Source organism: Mauremys mutica, chromosome 12 (genome assembly GCF_020497125.1).
Source record: "Mauremys mutica isolate MM-2020 ecotype Southern chromosome 12, ASM2049712v1, whole genome shotgun sequence".
Classification (NCBI taxonomy): domain Eukaryota; kingdom Metazoa; phylum Chordata; order Testudines; family Geoemydidae; genus Mauremys; species Mauremys mutica.
Genome location: NC_059083.1, coordinates 67,737,389 through 67,754,309, shown reverse-complemented (window position 1 = coordinate 67,754,309; position 16,921 = coordinate 67,737,389). Strand labels below are relative to the sequence as shown.

The following is a 16,921-nucleotide window of genomic DNA, read 5'->3' as shown; positions in this document are numbered from 1 at the left end:
AGCGGGGATCCCTCAGAGACAGTGACCTGGGGGTGCACGTGCAGCGGGGATCCCTCAGAGACAGTGACCTGGGGGTGCCCCCTGCAGCGGGGATCCCTCAGAGACAGTGACCTGGGGGTGCCCCCTGCAGCGGGGATCCCTCAGAGACAGTGACCTGGGGGTGCCCCCTGCAGCGGGGATCCCCCAGAGACAGTGACCTGGGGGTGCCCCCTGCAGCGGGGATCCCCCAGAGACAGTGACCTGGGGGTGCCCCTGCAGCGGGGATCCCTCAGAGACAGTGACCTGGGGGTGCCCCTGCAGCGGGGATCCCCCAGAGTCAGTGACCTGGGGGTGCCCCCTGCAGCGGGGATCCCCCAGAGACAGTGACCTGGGGGTGCCCCCTGCAGCGGGGATCCCTCAGAGACAGTGACCTGGGGGTGCCCCCTGCAGCGGGGATCCCTCAGAGACAGTGACCTGGGGGTGCCCCCTGCAGCGGGGATCCCCCAGAGACAGTGACCTGGGGATGCCCCTGCCGCGGAGATTCCCTCAGAGACAGTGACCTGGGGGTGCCCCTGCCGTGGAGATTCCCTCAGAGACAGTGACATGGGGGTACGCCCTGCAGCAGGGATCCCGCAAGAGAAGGTGACATGGGGAATAGCAATAGCCCCCTCCATTAGGGATCCTCCAGAGTAAGTGACATGCTGGTACCCCCCACCCCCCAGCAGGGATCCCCAGGAAAAAGTGACCTGTGGCACAGCCCCCTCCAGCAGGGACCCCCCCCCACAGTGCACTCACTGACAACATGGGGTGGGGGGGAGGAATTAAACTGACCTTTTAAGTGTCAGAACAGAGAATACTTTCCTGGGTGCTGGCCGGTGAGTCTTGCCCACATGCTCAGGGTTTAGCTGATCACCATATCTGGGGTCAGGAAGGAATTTTCCTCCAGGGCAGATTGGCAGAGACCCTGGGGGTTTTTTGCCTTCCTCTGCAGCACGGGGCACGGGGCACTTGCTGGAGGAGTCTCTGCACCTTGAAGTCTTTAAACCACAAGTTGAGGATTTCAGTAGCTCAGACACAGGTCATGGGTTTGTTACAGGAGTGGGTGGGTGAGATTCTGTGGTCTGCATTGTGCAGGAGGTCAGACTAGAAGATCATAATGGTCCCTTCTGACCTTAAAGTCTATGAATTAAAAAAAAAAAAAACAGAGCAAGTTTCCTCCCCAACAAACCCTCCCCCCATCACCAAAGATGAGTGATTCTCCTTCCCCTAGAAAGGAGGGTTTCAGAGCAATCTGGGGCACATTGGATTTACAGGCCCATTGTCATAGACAGAGGCTGTCTTTCTGTTCCATGCATATACAGCTCCTAGCACAGTGGGGCTGTGAGCCATGACTGGGCTCCTAGGTGCTGCCTTAATACAAATAATAGCAGCAAGTGTCATGGTGACTCAGAGAGGCCATGCCCCGGCAAACACACATTGTGAGCAGTCCCTCTGGAGGATTTGGCCTGGGCATCAGTGTTAGTAGGATTCGGGGTTGTGTATGGGGTTTTGGACACATCTACTCACACCTGCTTGCTCAGAATCCACCATTTTCAGCCCATTAAAACAAAATCTGCATCAACCTACCTACAGCCCCGGGAGCAATGCACCGAGTCGCCCATGGGATTCCTCACATGCCTCCAGTTGCTCATGTGTGTAAGAGTTTGCAAGGTTGGCACCCAGCCCAGGGTAGTATAGTTACACAGTGCCAGTCTGTGATTTCTATGTGCTGGATTCCAGTGACTAGGCCAGCCATAGATAGCCGGCCATTTTTATTTCTCTAGTATCAGGTCAGTTGTATAAATATCTTTTGCTGGACAGTCAGTTTTATGTGTGTTTGCTTTTAAGGTTTGAAAACGCCATGCCCCTGGCTGGCTTCAAAGCAAGCAGAGCAATGAGACACAGGCCTTTTCCTTCTCCTGTTGCCCAAACCCTTCTTGCTAGGGGCATGTTCTGGCCACTGGGTGAGACAGATTCCTTCCCTCCCCCCCGGCCTGCCGCCTCGCATGCCCCAGGCCAAAATCACTGCTGGCAGAGGTGGGTGCTGCTCCATTGAAGCCACTAGGCCGCCAGTGTTGAATATGGCCGTTTGCTATTCATGTTCTTCAGAACATGGGAGCCGGGCTGACAGGGGACAGTGCATCCGCAACAGGGGGCAGGAGGCAAATGCCAGCCAGTATCAGGTGCCCCCTTCCATGGCTGCTCCAGATGCTGCCCAAGTGAAGGGAGTTGGGCAGGGGCTCTGTGGAGAGCCACAGCTTTAGAGCAGTACCCAGGCTAAGGAGCTGGGTGATTTGCCACCTAACTTTTGTCCTCCTGAACAGGGAAAAAATAAAAGCTACTGTATATGGAGACCTGGGTTCCCGAAATTCTGCCACTCCTCCCCCCTTGCAGCCCAGCTTTCCCTGGAGGACAGAGCCTCCCTCCCAGCCTTCACTGTAGCTGGCTCATTTTCCTCCCACCTGAGTCTTTGAGCTTCCTTCCAAGTCAGGCAGCCCTGCCTCTCCAGCCTGGCAGTTGGCCGGCAGCAACCAGCTTTGCATGGGACAGTCTTTGCTACTCTCCCTTCTGCTCTGCCCACCCAGCCCTGAGGCCCACCTCTGCGAGGGAGTGATCGGACATTGACATGGAAGCATGACGGTGGATGGAAAGCCGGGGAGGAAAGGGTTTGCAGCGGGGGCTGCTTGACATGGGCACAGATGGGGCAGTAGGGGCCTAGTGACCATCTCACTCGTCACCCTTTTCCTGCCGGCTCCCTTCCTCCCATGCCGATCCAGTGAGATGCTTCCATCTCCACAATCAGATGTCGGGGGGAGAAAGGAGCACTAACCCGAGAGGGAAATGGGTGGGGGAATCAGGCTGGTCAGAGAAGGAAGCTGAGGCAAGGGGAGGAATCTGAATTCAGTCTCAGCTTTGTCTGCAAACCCACCTCACTGGCCCACACCACGGGGCTGTTCAAGGAGTTGCCCTGAGGCAGGCAGCAGCCCAGGGGGTAGTGCCAGGGCTCAGAGTGGCGCTGCCTGGGGACGAGCTTGTGGCCCAGGAGGCATCTTTCCTGAGCAGGACACGTTGGCCAAGCGGGTCGGGCGAGGGGGTGATCAATGGCCCCAGAGCCACGGGGGATGGGTTTGAGACAGGTGTGTGTGGAATATGGACAGAGGGGGGTTATAATGGACCGTTTGGGGGCTAGGAGACGGGGCGTAGCTGCCTTGTATTTATACACAGCCATGGCATGGCTCAGGGAGCGGCAATGCAGGCTTCCCCACTCATGTGCTTCTGTCCACTGTGAGGTGAGGCAGGGGGGAGATAGTGTTCAGGCTTCAGGCCTTCACCATCTCCAGTGAGGCTGCCAACACGGGCACCAAGTCAGCCAGCTGCGGTGGTGGTAATTTGGGATGTGGTTGTGGATACCTGTCCGCTGGATCAGGGTCAAACTCATTTCAAACAGGGCAGCTGGAGAGGCCAATTACCTGTGAGAGTCCAGCAGCGACAGCAGAAGTGGGCCAGGGGACCTCCCTGGAGATTTAGTGCATCAATACTTCCACGAGCCTCTCTGCTGAGCATCAGCGAGGGCCGTGGTACCAGACACCCACTAGTAGCAGGAGAGCAACAAATCTTTATCCTGGACAAGCTACCGAGACAATGCCCGCGAGGGGTCACTTCAGCCATGTGGCTGGGAGGTGCAGCTGTGCAGGCTGGAAGGGAGCTGTGGAGGATGGGGATGGGGGCAGGCACAGAGCACAGCTTGGCAGACTGGGCTGAGCGGCAGGCAGGCTCACAGCTAAGGACCACTGGGCATGGTCGGCCATTGCGTCCAACCTCCCTGTGGCCCGTCAGAGCAGGGTAACAGCACCGGTGCTACATGACACTCCCCTGCCACCCAGCAAGGCACAGCGTCACCCTTCAGCACAGACTAGTTTGAGTGATGGGGAAGAGCAAAGCCCTGGCCAGTTAAAGCAACAGCCCCAGGCTGCCCAGTGCAGGGGCGGCTGGAGAGGGGAGCTGGGTTGTGGGGTATAAGGGTCCTTTTCCCCCCCCCGCCCTCAAACTCTTACATTTCCAAACCACGTTGGCTGAAACGAAGAAACACGTTCATCTCCGTAGGGGACTCGATCACAGGAGACCAGGACACACACAAAAGGGATGGGACGGGACCCCTGGGGAGGCACATGGCCAGGCCAGGCGGATGGGAAGTTCCCCTACTGCTGCCCACACTGGGTCTGTTTTGTGGATAGCTACAACTTCCTCCTGTCGATCCAGCACCTTTCCCCAGACCTGAGCTCCCAGGCAAACTCTCACAGCATAAGAAAACGGAGCTTTATTCCAGAGGGGAACTTTTAAAAACAAGTAGAACCCAACCATGGGAATTGACGGTCTGCAGAGCAGAGGAAAAAGTCGGCTCCCCTCCCATCGCCCCACCCCCACTGTACTCTGAATGTTCTGAGGCCTGGCGCCAGAACAGCCCCGCATGCTAGAAAGGGGCCACCCTGGAATCTCTTCTTGGAACCATCCCGGAACATGGGTGGTTTAAGAGTTTGCAATACCAGAGTAACCACCTCCTCAGCCCTCGACAGCACGTCAGTGAAGGGCCTGTCCCACCGGCATCTCCTCCAATGAGCTAAGAGTGTCTTAGCAAGGACACAGAGGTGCCGACTTTGTGATTTCTCTGGGGGTGATGGACCCCCACTCCGCCCCTTCCCCCAAACCTCTCCCCCACCCTGCCACTTCCCACCCCATTCTACCCCCACCCTGTCTCTGCCTGCCCCCGCTCCTCCCCAGTGCCTCCTGCAGGCCACTGAATAGCTGATCGAGGTGGGAAGGAGGCACTGGGAGGGAGGGGGAGGAGACAGAGCTGATCCATGAGGCTGCCAGTGGGTGCTGAGCACCCACTATTTTTTTTTCCGTGGGTGCTCCGGGGCTGGAGCACCGTGGAGTCGGCGCCTATGCAAGGACACCTCTCTGATAGCAACTGCTCTTCAGAACAAAAAGCAGGAGGTGATTGTCCAAGGTTCTGGGAGGCAGAGAAAATGGGGGTTGGGACACCAAGCCGTGCTATCTCCCCTCCTGCCACCATCCCCTCGGAGCCTCCCAAGCAGCAGCCCTTTCACTGGTGCCACCACAGGATCCTAACTTCTCCCTGTTACGTCACGTGGCCTGGAGACGGGCAATGACGTTCCACAAGCAACAAGACTGAGGCCAGGTGCATTCTGAATCCCAGTAGCTTCACCTCTTCCAGCAGGGGATCCTTGTGACAGGTAAGGAAGCAGGTCTCCCGCCACCTAACTCTAATTTACATATGGCTGAACGACTTCGGCAATTTTCATTCCAGCCACGTTTCTTTGCTTTTCAGGGTCCCCGCCTCATCTGCCCGTGTTTAACTCATTGCAACCCCATCACCTGGGCCCTGTCGAACCAGCTGCATTGTGACCCCTCCGGTCCTGGCTGCAGCTTTAGTCGGCTGCCCACCGAATAAAGCCAGGCAGCTGGCTGCAAGGTGGGATACGCCCCGCTGGCTGTGGCTTGGCTTCTGCAGCCCAGCTGCTGGCTCAGTTCTGTTGGCAAAGGGTGACGGCTCTGCCTTCGCAGAGCCAGAAGACTGGGTAGAGGGGCTCAGTGAAGACACAGTGGAAAGAGTGGAGGAGCCTCATCTCGTCCCCGATGCCATAGAACGACAGGATGCCTGTGCCATAGTCCAGGCTGACTCCGAGGCATTTGTACAAGGGCGCCTGGATCTTATGCGACCGGCCCTCGTGCCATGCCAAGTAGCAGTCCTCCCGGATCTGCAGCCCCCAGGACAGTCCATCCAGTCCGATGCTGAAGGAGCGACCCGCTCGCTTCTTCCTCTGGATTTTCTTGTACGTTACACCGAGGATGACGGAGTGGCTGGAGATCCTGACTTCCCAGTAGTGGCGGCCTTGGCTATAGCTTTGGCTGCACAGAACCTGCCACAGCTCAAACCTGTCGGCATGATCCTGACAAAGGCCATCAGGAGTATGGGTGTGCTTGGCCTTTTGGTTCTGATTGGACAGCTGCAGGTACCTATTGGCTGTGTCCGGGTCGAAGGTCAAATTTCGATGATCTGTGGGCAACATGGACATCCACAGTGTAAACCACGGGGGCAAGAACAATTTAATTTTCCTTTAACCTTCCTCCTCCCCCAACCCCCACCCCCTGCGTATGTCAGGAATACAGCCCAGGCGTCACTCTGCTATGTAAAATTCTCTGAAGGTAGAAAACGCAAAGGAAGTTTGGGTGACAGGGTGATTTTGAGGGCAAGGCACAGGACTGGGAGTCGGGAGCTCTAGGTTGTGTTCCTGGCTCTTGCATGCGCATGTTGTGCGACTTCGGGCAGGTCATGTCCCCGCCCCATGCCTCAGTTTCCCCAGCAGTAAAATGGGAATAGAGATACTCATGGGGGTATCAGGAGGTTAAATTAATGAATTCTTGCAAAGTGCTTTGAGATCCTCTGAAAGGAGGAGGAGGAGGAGGATGCCAGCGGCCTTCTGCCAGCACCGTCTTTGTTCTGGTCCTAAGAACTATTTCCCACTCTCCCCTATCCACAGCATTTCCCAGCAGATGCATTGACCTCTGTTGGGGTGCTACTGCTCCCCAGTCACTGGAGTCCTGCCTGGAGATAACCTTGCTCAGTTAGCGCCTATGGACCTTCGTTTATTAATCATGACTAACATGATTACAATTAATGTTTCAAACATTCTGTGGCACTGCTTATGAATACGTCTCTTTACAGACATTAACCAATCCCCGTAACAGCCCTGCACTGATCTTCCAGGCACTGTGGTGATGGGTATATTAGAAATGTATGTAGTAAATACTAACACCCCTGCTTTACAGATGGGGAAGCCGGGGTGGAGAGGGTTAAAAGGGTATTCTAGGAATTGGCATCAGCGCTGAGACTAGAAGCCAGAAGTTCCTGGCTCTCAGCCGCTTGCTCAGACCACTCGGCTATGCCCCTGTCTCAAAGGGCTGGGTTTTTTTGAAAGCAGGAGCTAACCAAGCCAAACTGGAGACCATCTGATAGACCCAGCAGGGTGGTTGCTCAGAGAGGTAGACATGGGAAAAGATGTAAAGCAATAACATCCAGGGAGACACGAAGTTCTTAAAACAAGGGAGCAGAGTCCAGGAGACTGCCCGGATCAATTCAGATTTGGGGCTGGGTGGGTCAAATGTACTGGGAGGGTGCTACCTCTTCCCCCTATGGCTGGAGCAGCTCTCTGTGGACTGGCTGCCCCGTCACTTCAATTCTACGCTGTGCCACGAGACGTGCAGTTCAGATGAATCCCTGCTCTGTGCCAGGAGCCTGGCAGCTGCTTGCAGTGATTAAGCTTCTCAGCATTCCCCATGGAAAGTTCTGTGCCTAAATATGGCTGGGCGGGAGCAGGCACCTGACGCTTGCCGGAGGGAGGGAGGGAGGGAGGGGGAAGAGAGAGAGAGTGTGTGTGTAAGTATAAGAGAGGGATTCCCACCCACGGGCGGTATTCTGAAATTACTCTGGTTCTACAACTTACCCTGGCCCCCATTCTCCCACCCTGGGGGACAAGGAATTCCTGCTGATTGCAGTGGGAGAATTGGGTCCCTTGTAACTAATGGGTCCACTAAAGGCTTGTCTCCACGTACACCGGTGCAGCTGTGCCACTGTACTGCTTTAGTGTAGACGCTCCTACGCTGCTCCTGTCTGCATAGTTAATCCACCTCCCCGAGAGGCAATAGTTATGTCGACAGGAGAAGCTTTCCCGCGACAGAGCGCTGGCTACACAGCGGCGTTAAGGTTGATATAACTATGTCGCTCAGGGGCGTGGACTTTTCACACCCCTAGTGATGTAGTTATATTGATATAGGCGTGTAGTGTAGACCCGGCCTAAGTAATGGTAGCTGAGGTATTTGCGCCTTGTAAGCTACTAACAATGTTAACATCTATCTGAAGATCTCAAAGCCCTTTGCACACATGGATGGCTGAAGTCCCACGCCCCTTGAGGCAACGGAGTATTCTGATCCCGTATTGTTAGGGCAGCTGAGATACAGCCGTGCCCAAAGTCACCCAGGAAGCCCGTGTCAGAAGCAGGGGTAGACTCCAGATCACTTTAGTCACACTCAGGGCATGGCTACACTTGCAGATGAAAAGCACTTTGAGTTAAACCAGCCTTCGGAGAGCACAGTAGGGAAAGTGCTGCAATCTGTCCACTGACAGCTTCAAGCACACGGGCGTGGCCACATTTGCGGCACTTGCAGCGGCATTGGGAGTGGTGCATTATGGGCAGGTATCCCAGCATGCAAGTGACTGCAATGTGCTTTTAAAATGGGAGGGGTGGGTGGAGTATGACAGGGAGTGTGTTGTGTGCATAAGCGCCAACTTTCCCCGGTGCTGGTGGGTGCTCGCAATGTCAGCATGCTGTCTTGTAAGTGCAGACAGCAGCAGACCTCCCCCTCCGCCTCTGTCTCTCACACACAACATTCCACAGTGACGGCTTGCATGCCGGCTGTCAGAAACGGAGCTTTGAAAGGGCATTTCCGCATTCCTCCAGGAGTTCAAAACAATGACAAGAGTGGCCACTTGACTTAAGGGGATTATGGGACTTTTCCGGAGGCCGATCAGAGTGCAGTAACGCAACACTTCGTTCACACTGACGCCCGGGCGTTGTAGCCAAGGCACAGCAAACGTTATTCCACTCGCCAAGGTGGAGTCCCAGCAGCACTGTAGCCGCGGAGTCAGAGCTCTACGTGCCTTGCCAGTGTGGACGGGTAGTGAGCTAGTGCACCTGAGGCTCTTTTATTGCGCTGTAACTCGCAAGTGTAGCCAAGCCCAAAACCATCCTGCCTAGGGAGTGCAGATTTTCTTCTAAAATGGTAACTCAGATCCCTGAGGCATGGCCTTGGCTTGCTAAATTGCTATGTTGTTACTAGTCCAAGAAGGAACCACCCATCCCCTTCATAGGTTATAGACACACTTTCCTACTCTTCCCACCCACCCGCATGGCTGGCTCCTGGCGCGTGTTATTCTGAGTTATTCAGACCCAGAACTGCCTCACCCTTCAGAAGCTCCACTCTTAATTCACACTCGGGAAGGGATGGTCCTGCCTTCATCTCAGCAAGCGCCTTTGGCTTGGTTGACTCTGCAGAGCAAAAGAGAAAGGGAAAGCTCTAGAAACAAGGAAGGAACGGTTCCCGCAGACGGGGATGTGAATGGTGAGACGTCCCCACCCCCACGCCCCCTTGCACGTTGGCCCAGCAGATCTACACCAGTTCCACTGCAGAGAGGTGACTTATACAGGCGGGGGTGGGACAGTGACTTGGTGTCCAGCTGGACTGTGGGGGGAAGGTCCCCAAGGGAAGAACTTACCTTTGGGTTCAGCATCAGCCGCCTTTGGGTTCAGGGAGTTGGGCAAATCCTCCAGCAAAAGTCTAGAGACCTCGGTGAGGATCTTAGCAGTGGAATCCACCGTGCTGGCCACATTGAATTCAACAGCTGGCAAAACTCCCAGGCTGCCTGGAGAAGGGAGCAGCAGGAATTCCTGCACGGGACAGGAAGAGGAGAGGAAATGCAGCACATACCAGCATTCAGATCGGAGGCTCGGTGGCACGACAGCTCAGAAACCCCCTTCCCTATGGAAAGGGGAAGGCACAGTCATCATGTCCCCTGTCATCTGCATCTGCTTCCCCAATTCATCTGCTCCGGGGACCCTCAGTAACGCCGCTGCTTCACGGTGCTGAACAGCCTGTCCTGAGCTATGCCTGTAGCTCAGCGGTGTTCAGCTGCACCCACTGCTCCTAGCACTGTCAGAATGGGTGATGTTCCTCTGTACAGGGGCCTTTACGGAGTAGCATCAGGGTAGAACAGTCTAATTAGGGCTGCCAGGTGTCCGGTTTTCAGCTGGAAAGTCGGGTCGGAAAGGGAACCTGGCAGTGTCCAGTCAGCAGTGCTGACCGGACACTAGAAGTCCTGTTACCCGCAGTAACCAGCCTCTGCCTCCACAGGGCAGGACGCACAGCAGTTGCAGCTGGAGCCAGGCGGAGCTGCTCATGGACAGAAGTGTCTGGCTGCTCTCGGCTAGCTCCAGCTCTCTGGCAGAGAGGGTGGTGCGTATGAGTGTGCACCCCATTTCCCCACCCCGGCCCCTTGCTCTGGGGACCGACTTCCCCTCTCCGTCCCAGGTGAGCAGGCGGGAAGGCCCCATGTCAGCTCCTCCCAGCCCAGCTCTGCAAGCGGCAGGGGAGTCCCAGAACAGGGGGAGGAGTGAGCAGGGGCGGGGCAGGGGTGAGGCAGGATGTCCAGTTTCCAGCAGTTAGAAAGTTGGCAACCCTAAAATGAATCCTCTTCCTTCCCCCACAGGCCTCCAACTATCTCCATTGCCCTCATCTGGATCTTTCTGTATTGCCTGGGAATGGAGGGAGACAAACTGATCACAGCTCCCCAAGCAAGGATACGTTGTCACCTTGTAATATGGCATTCGATGCAATTAGATACATAATTTGCATGCCTCAATGCCTCATGCAGTCCTCTAGGGGGAGCTCACGTGCACCATCTTCCTGCAAGAAGGTGTTCCCCAGTAATGGCTGCAGCAAAGCTGAGGAGGCCCCGAGCATGCTTGGGAGCGTGGGGTTGCTTCGGGTCTGCCCGCACTCCACACTCCCGGGCACAAGAGTCCTTTACAAACCACCGAGTAGGGCAGAGAAAGGTTGGGTTCAGCTGACAATGGGCCCTTTTCAGCTGCAAATGTAGAATCTGGATCCTGATTGAAAAGCGCAGGGCTGTTCTGTAACTGGATGAGACTTTCGCTCATTGGGAAAATGGGGGCTATTGATAAACCGCTGGTCCATGCCCAGGGTCACGTTTCGAGCACACCAATGTTTCAGGGTCAGGAATTGGATTAGGCCCATCTCTAGTCCATACTTTACAATATTAAAATTGCCAGCCAGCCACTTTATAGACTCAGTTTCCACTGTGTGCGTGCAGGGAAGGGAGAGATGGGTGTGTGTGTGGGGGGCGTCGTTTCTAACATGGTTCTGGCTGGACACAGTGTAGAGAACACAAGAACAGCCTTACTGGGTCAAATGAATGGTCCATCTAGCCCACTGTCCTGTCTTCTGACAGTGGCCAGTGCCAGGTGTTCAGAGGGAATGAACAGAACAGGCAATCAATGAGTGATCCATCCCCTGTCGTCCACTCCCGGCTTCTGGAAGTCAGACGCCAGGGACATCCAGAGCATGGGGTTGCATCTCTGCCTATCTTGGCTAATAGCCATTGATGGACCTATCCTCCATACACCTGAGGCTCTCTTCCTGAGCAGATGTTATGCACCCTCTTAGCTAGCGTTGAGGCTGGTTCAGCTGCCTATGTGGACAGGGCATTATACAGAGAATGAAATTGCCTTTGGAGTACAGGTGGCCAGGTCAATGGCCACAGGGTAGTCGCAGCTCCCCCACTCATGGCTGGGCGGGCACCAGTACCTCTAGGAATTTCATGTCGTCCACACAGGTGAGCAGCTCCTGGGCCTTTTGCTGGTGCTGGGTGAGCATGGCCAGATGATCCTGCAGCTGGCTCCAGTTCTCCTCCACTTGCCCTAGGGCAGTGGCCTGCTCTTGCTCGATCTTGTCCACGGCCCCCCTCTGGCACTCCTCCAGCTCTTTCATCAGGTGGGCAAACTTCTGCAAGATCCCCGATTTCAGCCTCTCTGAAGAATCCTGGGTAGAGAAAAAAAAATCAATGGAAATGACAAGACAAAGAATTGATGTGACTGCAGTTGGGTGGCTTCCTCCCCGAGCCCTGTCCAGAGGGAGCAGGACTCGTCGCCAGCCCCCTGCATCCCAGCTGTGGGGAGGGGTGACTGCCTTTGCCTCACTACCTTTATGGTGCCAGTTTGTTCCTCCAGTTTGTGGATCTCCTCTTCGGTCTTTACTGTCTCCTCCTGGGTTTTCACCAGAGACTCTTCTAAAAGGACCTGCGAAAGAGGCCAGATCCCAAAGTGTAACGTGAGACAAATATTCAGTGTCACAATACTGGGCAAACTGCCCCTCTGATCTCTCCACGTGCCCGTCACCTGGAATCACGTGATTCTCCCCCTCTCAGACCAGGCCCTTCACCCCCAGACCTCTCCCGCTTCCTGCCACTCTCTGCTGCAGCTCTTCTGTCCCCAGGGCCCCGTGCTGGTGCTAGTGGGGGATGGCCTGTGGCCAGGGCCAGGGGATGGCTCGTGTCGCCTGCCTGGTGCTCCAGCGCTTGGGGCTGTGCCGCCTGCACAGTGCTCGGGCTGGGGGCAGGGTTGTCAACTTTCTAATTGCACAAAACCAAACACCCTTACCCTGCCCCCTGCCCGCCCCTTCTCCGAGGCTCCGCCCCATCTCACCCCTTTCCTGAGGCCCCACCCCCATTCACTCCGTCGCTCACTCTCCCCCACCCTCACTCACTTGCTCATTTTCACCAGGCTGGGACAGGGGGTTGGGATTCAGGAGTTGGTGAGGGCTCCAGGATGGGGCCAGAAACGAGGGGTTCAGGGTACAGAAGGGGCCGGGGTATGGGAGAGGGCTTCGTCTGGGGGTGCGTGATCTGGGGTGGGGCCGGGGATGAGGGGTTTGGAGTGTGGGAGGGGGTTCTGAGCTGGGGATGAGGGGTTAGGGTGCGATAGGGGGTGTGGGCTCTGGGAGGGAGTTTGGGTTCGGGAGGGAGCTCAGGGCTGGAACAGGGGTGTGTGGCATGGGAGGGGGTGTGGGTTCCAGGAGGGGGCCAGAAATGAGGGATTCAGGGTGTGGGAGGGGGCTCCAGACTGGGGTAGGCGTTTGGGGTGTGGCAGGGGATACCAGTTCTGGGCTCAGGATGTGGGCTCCAGGGTGAGGCCAGAAATGAGGGGTTCAGAGTATGGGAGGAGGTGCAGGAAGCGGGCTTCGGACAGTCCTTACCTCGGGCGGCTCCCTGGAAGCAGCGACATGTCCCTCGGCTCCAATGCAGAGGCATGGCCAGGTGGCTCTGCGCACTGCCTTCACCTGCAGGCCCCGCCCCCGCAGCTTCCATTGGCCGCAGTTCCCAGCCAAAGGGAGCTGCATGGCTGGCACTTGGGGTGGGGGCAGCGCCTCTGCCTAGGAGCTGAGGGACATGTCACCACTTCCGGGGAGCCACGTGGAGCCAGGTAGAGAGTCTGCCTTAGCCCTGCTGTGCCACCGGCCAGACTTTTAACAGCCTGGTCAGTGGCGCTGACCTGAGCTACCAGGGTCCCTTTCTGACTGGGTGTTCCGGTCAAAAACCGGACACCTGGCAACTCTAGCTGGGGGTGGGGGGCGTGCTGCCTGCCTGGCACTCCGGGCCAGGGGAGGGCGGGGGGCTAGTCTCCTCAAGCCTGCGGTTCGCCTGCCACCCATGGACAGGATCCATGAAGCTAACAGGTTGCCATGGTGTCTTCCAAGTGTGTGCCCGGGGCTGCTCCCAGGCTCTGTTGTGTGTCTTTCCTGTGTGCCCTGCCCACAGCCCCCCATTAAGTTACACTAATACATTCAAACAGGACTTTCTAATAACCCACCACAGCAGTACAGTAACTTTACCTCACTGACCAGCTCACTTCCAATAACCCCCCGTTACTATCCATCAGTGTGCACAGAGTAATACGTGTCCCTGCCACCCTGGGCACCCTCAGCACCTAGTCAACATTTATCCCCTCTACAAATATCCATATACCCTCCACAGACCCCCAGCAAACCCCACTCCCCAGCAAAAGCTCCCACAGCCTTTCACATCCTCCTTTATTCCACCCTCCTGAGCAATGTGGATATTTAGCTCTTATACGGCACTTTGGGTGCACAGGTCTCAAAGCACCTCATAAAGGAAGGTAAGTATCAGCATCCTACTTTTACAGCAGGGGAAACTGAGGCACAGAAGGGGACAGCATTGTCCTGGGTCACATGGGAACAGAATGCAGGTCTCTGGAGGGGGCTACCTGACCTGGAAACCCTTTTATTTCCCTTCTGCAAATCCTCCTAGCTCCACCGTAGACACACGCTCAGAGGAAACCGCTCAGCTTGGATGCTACGTGACGGCTACAGCACTGGGCTGCTAAAAGGCAGCACCAGGCGATAGGAATTTGGACGCAGTCCTTCCACCTCTGCAAGGCTGGGTCTCTCCCCTGATATCCTGGGCAGCAGGTGCAGCCAACCCGCAGAGGACTCTGATCCCTAAATACAATTCATTCCTTTGGCCATGACTTCACATCTCGTCATAGTCAAACCTTCTCAGCCACCTCATCAGAGGAAGGACATTTGTCGCCTTTTGCCCCTCTTGCTGCTGTGGGGGAGCAGGTGCTGCAGATGTTCTAAGGTCTGTTGGGTCTCCCTGTGCAGCTCAGGACTGGCTGCGCGCGCACACAGGAAGGCTGGGAGGAACTCCAGGAGCTGGTCACCAGACAGCAGTATGACACTATTAACTATTTAGTGTCCAAATACGCTGCAACATCTGCCAGTTCTGCTGAGCCTTGGTCTAGTTAAACACGTGAATACCTTGTACTTGTATTTCTCCTTCCGTCCAAGGGTCACCAGAGAGGGGCATGGATGCATTGCCTCTTTCACAGACAGGGAACCTGAGGCATGCAGAGGGTAAACAACTTAGCCAGGCCACACAGCAAGCCAGGGGCAGGAATAGCACCCCGGGTGCCAAACTTCTGCTTCAACGAGGAGAGCACACTCGCCCACCCACCCACCTGCAGGACTGACACAGAGCCAGGCAGGAGAGCTGATCTCTCTCGCCATGGCCCTGCAGATTGGGAGCAGATCACAGGGGAGACACAGCCCAGACCTACCTCCTTTCTCTTGCGCTCCTCCTCGAACAGGACCCTGTGGTGGTCCCGGCACTCCTTCACCGTGCACACGCAGCAGATGCACATCTTGTCCTCTTGGCAGTATAGCTCCAGGGGCCGCCCATGCCTGGAGCAGCACCTCCTTCCATTGGTGGGGGTTTTCCTCTCGGTGCTGGAGGCCTGCACTTCTCCAGACCTGACCAGCTCCACCACGCTGCAAAGGGCGACATTCTTCCTGAGTTCCAGCCGCTTCGCGAAGCGTTTCCTGCAGTCGGGACAGGTGTAGTCCTTCTCGCCTGGCGGAGCCTCCTTCTCTTCCTTGTCCCAGTGGTTGTTGATACACTTCATGCAGAAGTTGTGCCCACAGGGCATGGTCACCGCTGTCCCAAACATCTCCAGGCAGATGGAGCAGACCAGCTTCTCCTCCAGCTTCCGGGGGCCTTGAGAGGCCATCCTGCCTGGGATGGGAGCAGCTGAGGTAGAGAAGGAAATCACAGACAGCAGCATGCGAGGAGACTAGGCTAGAGCTACGTATCACAGAGAGGAGGGACGGGCACAGAGATGGCACAGAGCCAACCAAACTCTTAAAGGGACACGCAGGCCGGCTGCATCATGGTTTATCAACGCATGTTCTCGACTCTCTCAAGGGGGTGTTGTGGTTTTCATCTCCCCCAACTCCACAGCCCCTCAGTCTGCCGGCTGCCTGGGTGACGTAAAAGGCTGCCTTCACTCAGCATCGTGCTGCTGGCTACTTTTTTGGAATCACTTGTTTTCTGTTTAGCCTTTGACGGGCTTCTCAGCTTTCAACCTGAATGTCTATTTTCTCCAGGGACAGGGATGTCCTGTACAAACCGGGCAGAGTCCTGCATCCCCTCACCACCCACTTTTCCGTTACAGGGACCACAATCTGGGATGGAATACCCCGGCCAGAGCCCTTGGCAAACCAGAGAGAACCTACCCGAGCCACTCTCCAGCGGTTTTTGATGCAGCACTCCTGCCACCTGCTGGTGTGAGGAAGCTGAGCCTGGCAAAACCAAGTTTCCTGCACGGAGCAGCTCTAGTCATACATAACCCTAGCACTGGTCAGGTGTCTTGACCCAAGGGGAGGGATTGCTAGCAAAGCTGAAATGTAACATGTTTCAATGCAGCTTCATAACAGAATGTTGCATTTTCCCTGTGTTCCATCAGTACGGGAAGGCAGAACTCCTGCAAAAGGTTGCATCATGCATTTAGGAGGTCATTGCAAAGCCTAACCTCAGGGGCAACACGCCCCCAATAATAACAAAGCCCGGCCGTGCAGATCACTAACCCGGAGGCCACTGCCACGACTGAGCGTGAGCCCCAAATTCACTAACAAGTGGAATTACTGATCCTAGGTAACAAAACAGCCTGTATTCTCCCAGAGAACCTACCAGGGAAAGGCAATACGGAAACACGTTAAGCACCCAATGAAGGATGTCGATTCACTGTTAGGGTGACCAGATGTCCCAATTTTATAGGGACAGTCCCAATTTTATTTTATTTTTTAATACAGGCTCCTATTATCCCCCACCCCCATCCCGATTTTTCACACTTGTTGTCTGGTCATCCTATTCACAGCTGAGAATGAAACCTCCAATATCTGGGGCCCAGGGCTGCAGTCTGAGGCTGGTGTGCTGGGAGTTCAAAGCTCATCTGTGGAATCAAATCACCACCTAAGGTTTCTTTAAGGTTTTGTCCATTTCTTGCCCTTCTGTGACTCCATCATGGGAGATCAAGCAGGGTCCCACCCACCCGTACTGGGACCCAATGACCTTTCTGCTGTTACCACTTTAGTTGTCTCCAGGGAGTGGGAGGGTGGGTAGATGGGTCAGAGGGGGCTGCTGTTATAAAATCCTCATACACCTCTACCCCAATATAACACGACTCGATATAACACGAATTTGAATATAACGTGGTAAAGCAGCGCTCCAGGGGGCAGGGCTGCGCGCTCCGGCGGATCAAAGCAAGTTCGATATAATGCGGTTTCACCTATAACGCGGTAAGATTGTTTGGCTCCCAAGGACAGTGTTATATCGGGGTAGGGGTGTATTTGCACACACTGCTCTGGAAATAATAAAAAGCCAGTTACCTCT

At 55.7% G+C, this 16,921-nt stretch overlaps 1 protein-coding gene across 1 annotated transcript; it reads right to left on the bottom strand.

The window, feature by feature from the left end:
- Positions 1-4,321: 4,321 nt before the first annotated feature.
- Positions 4,322-15,335, bottom strand: TRIM65 (tripartite motif containing 65). The gene is made up of 6 exons (XM_044984456.1): positions 14,811-15,335; positions 11,877-11,972; positions 11,482-11,715; positions 9,374-9,545; positions 9,063-9,146; positions 4,322-6,097 (listed from the first exon to the last, which is right to left on the bottom strand). Exons 1-6 carry the CDS (start codon positions 15,312-15,314, stop codon positions 5,565-5,567), a joined length of 1,623 nt encoding a protein of 540 aa, XP_044840391.1. The 5' UTR covers positions 15,315-15,335; the 3' UTR covers positions 4,322-5,564.
- Positions 15,336-16,921: the final 1,586 nt, after the last annotated feature.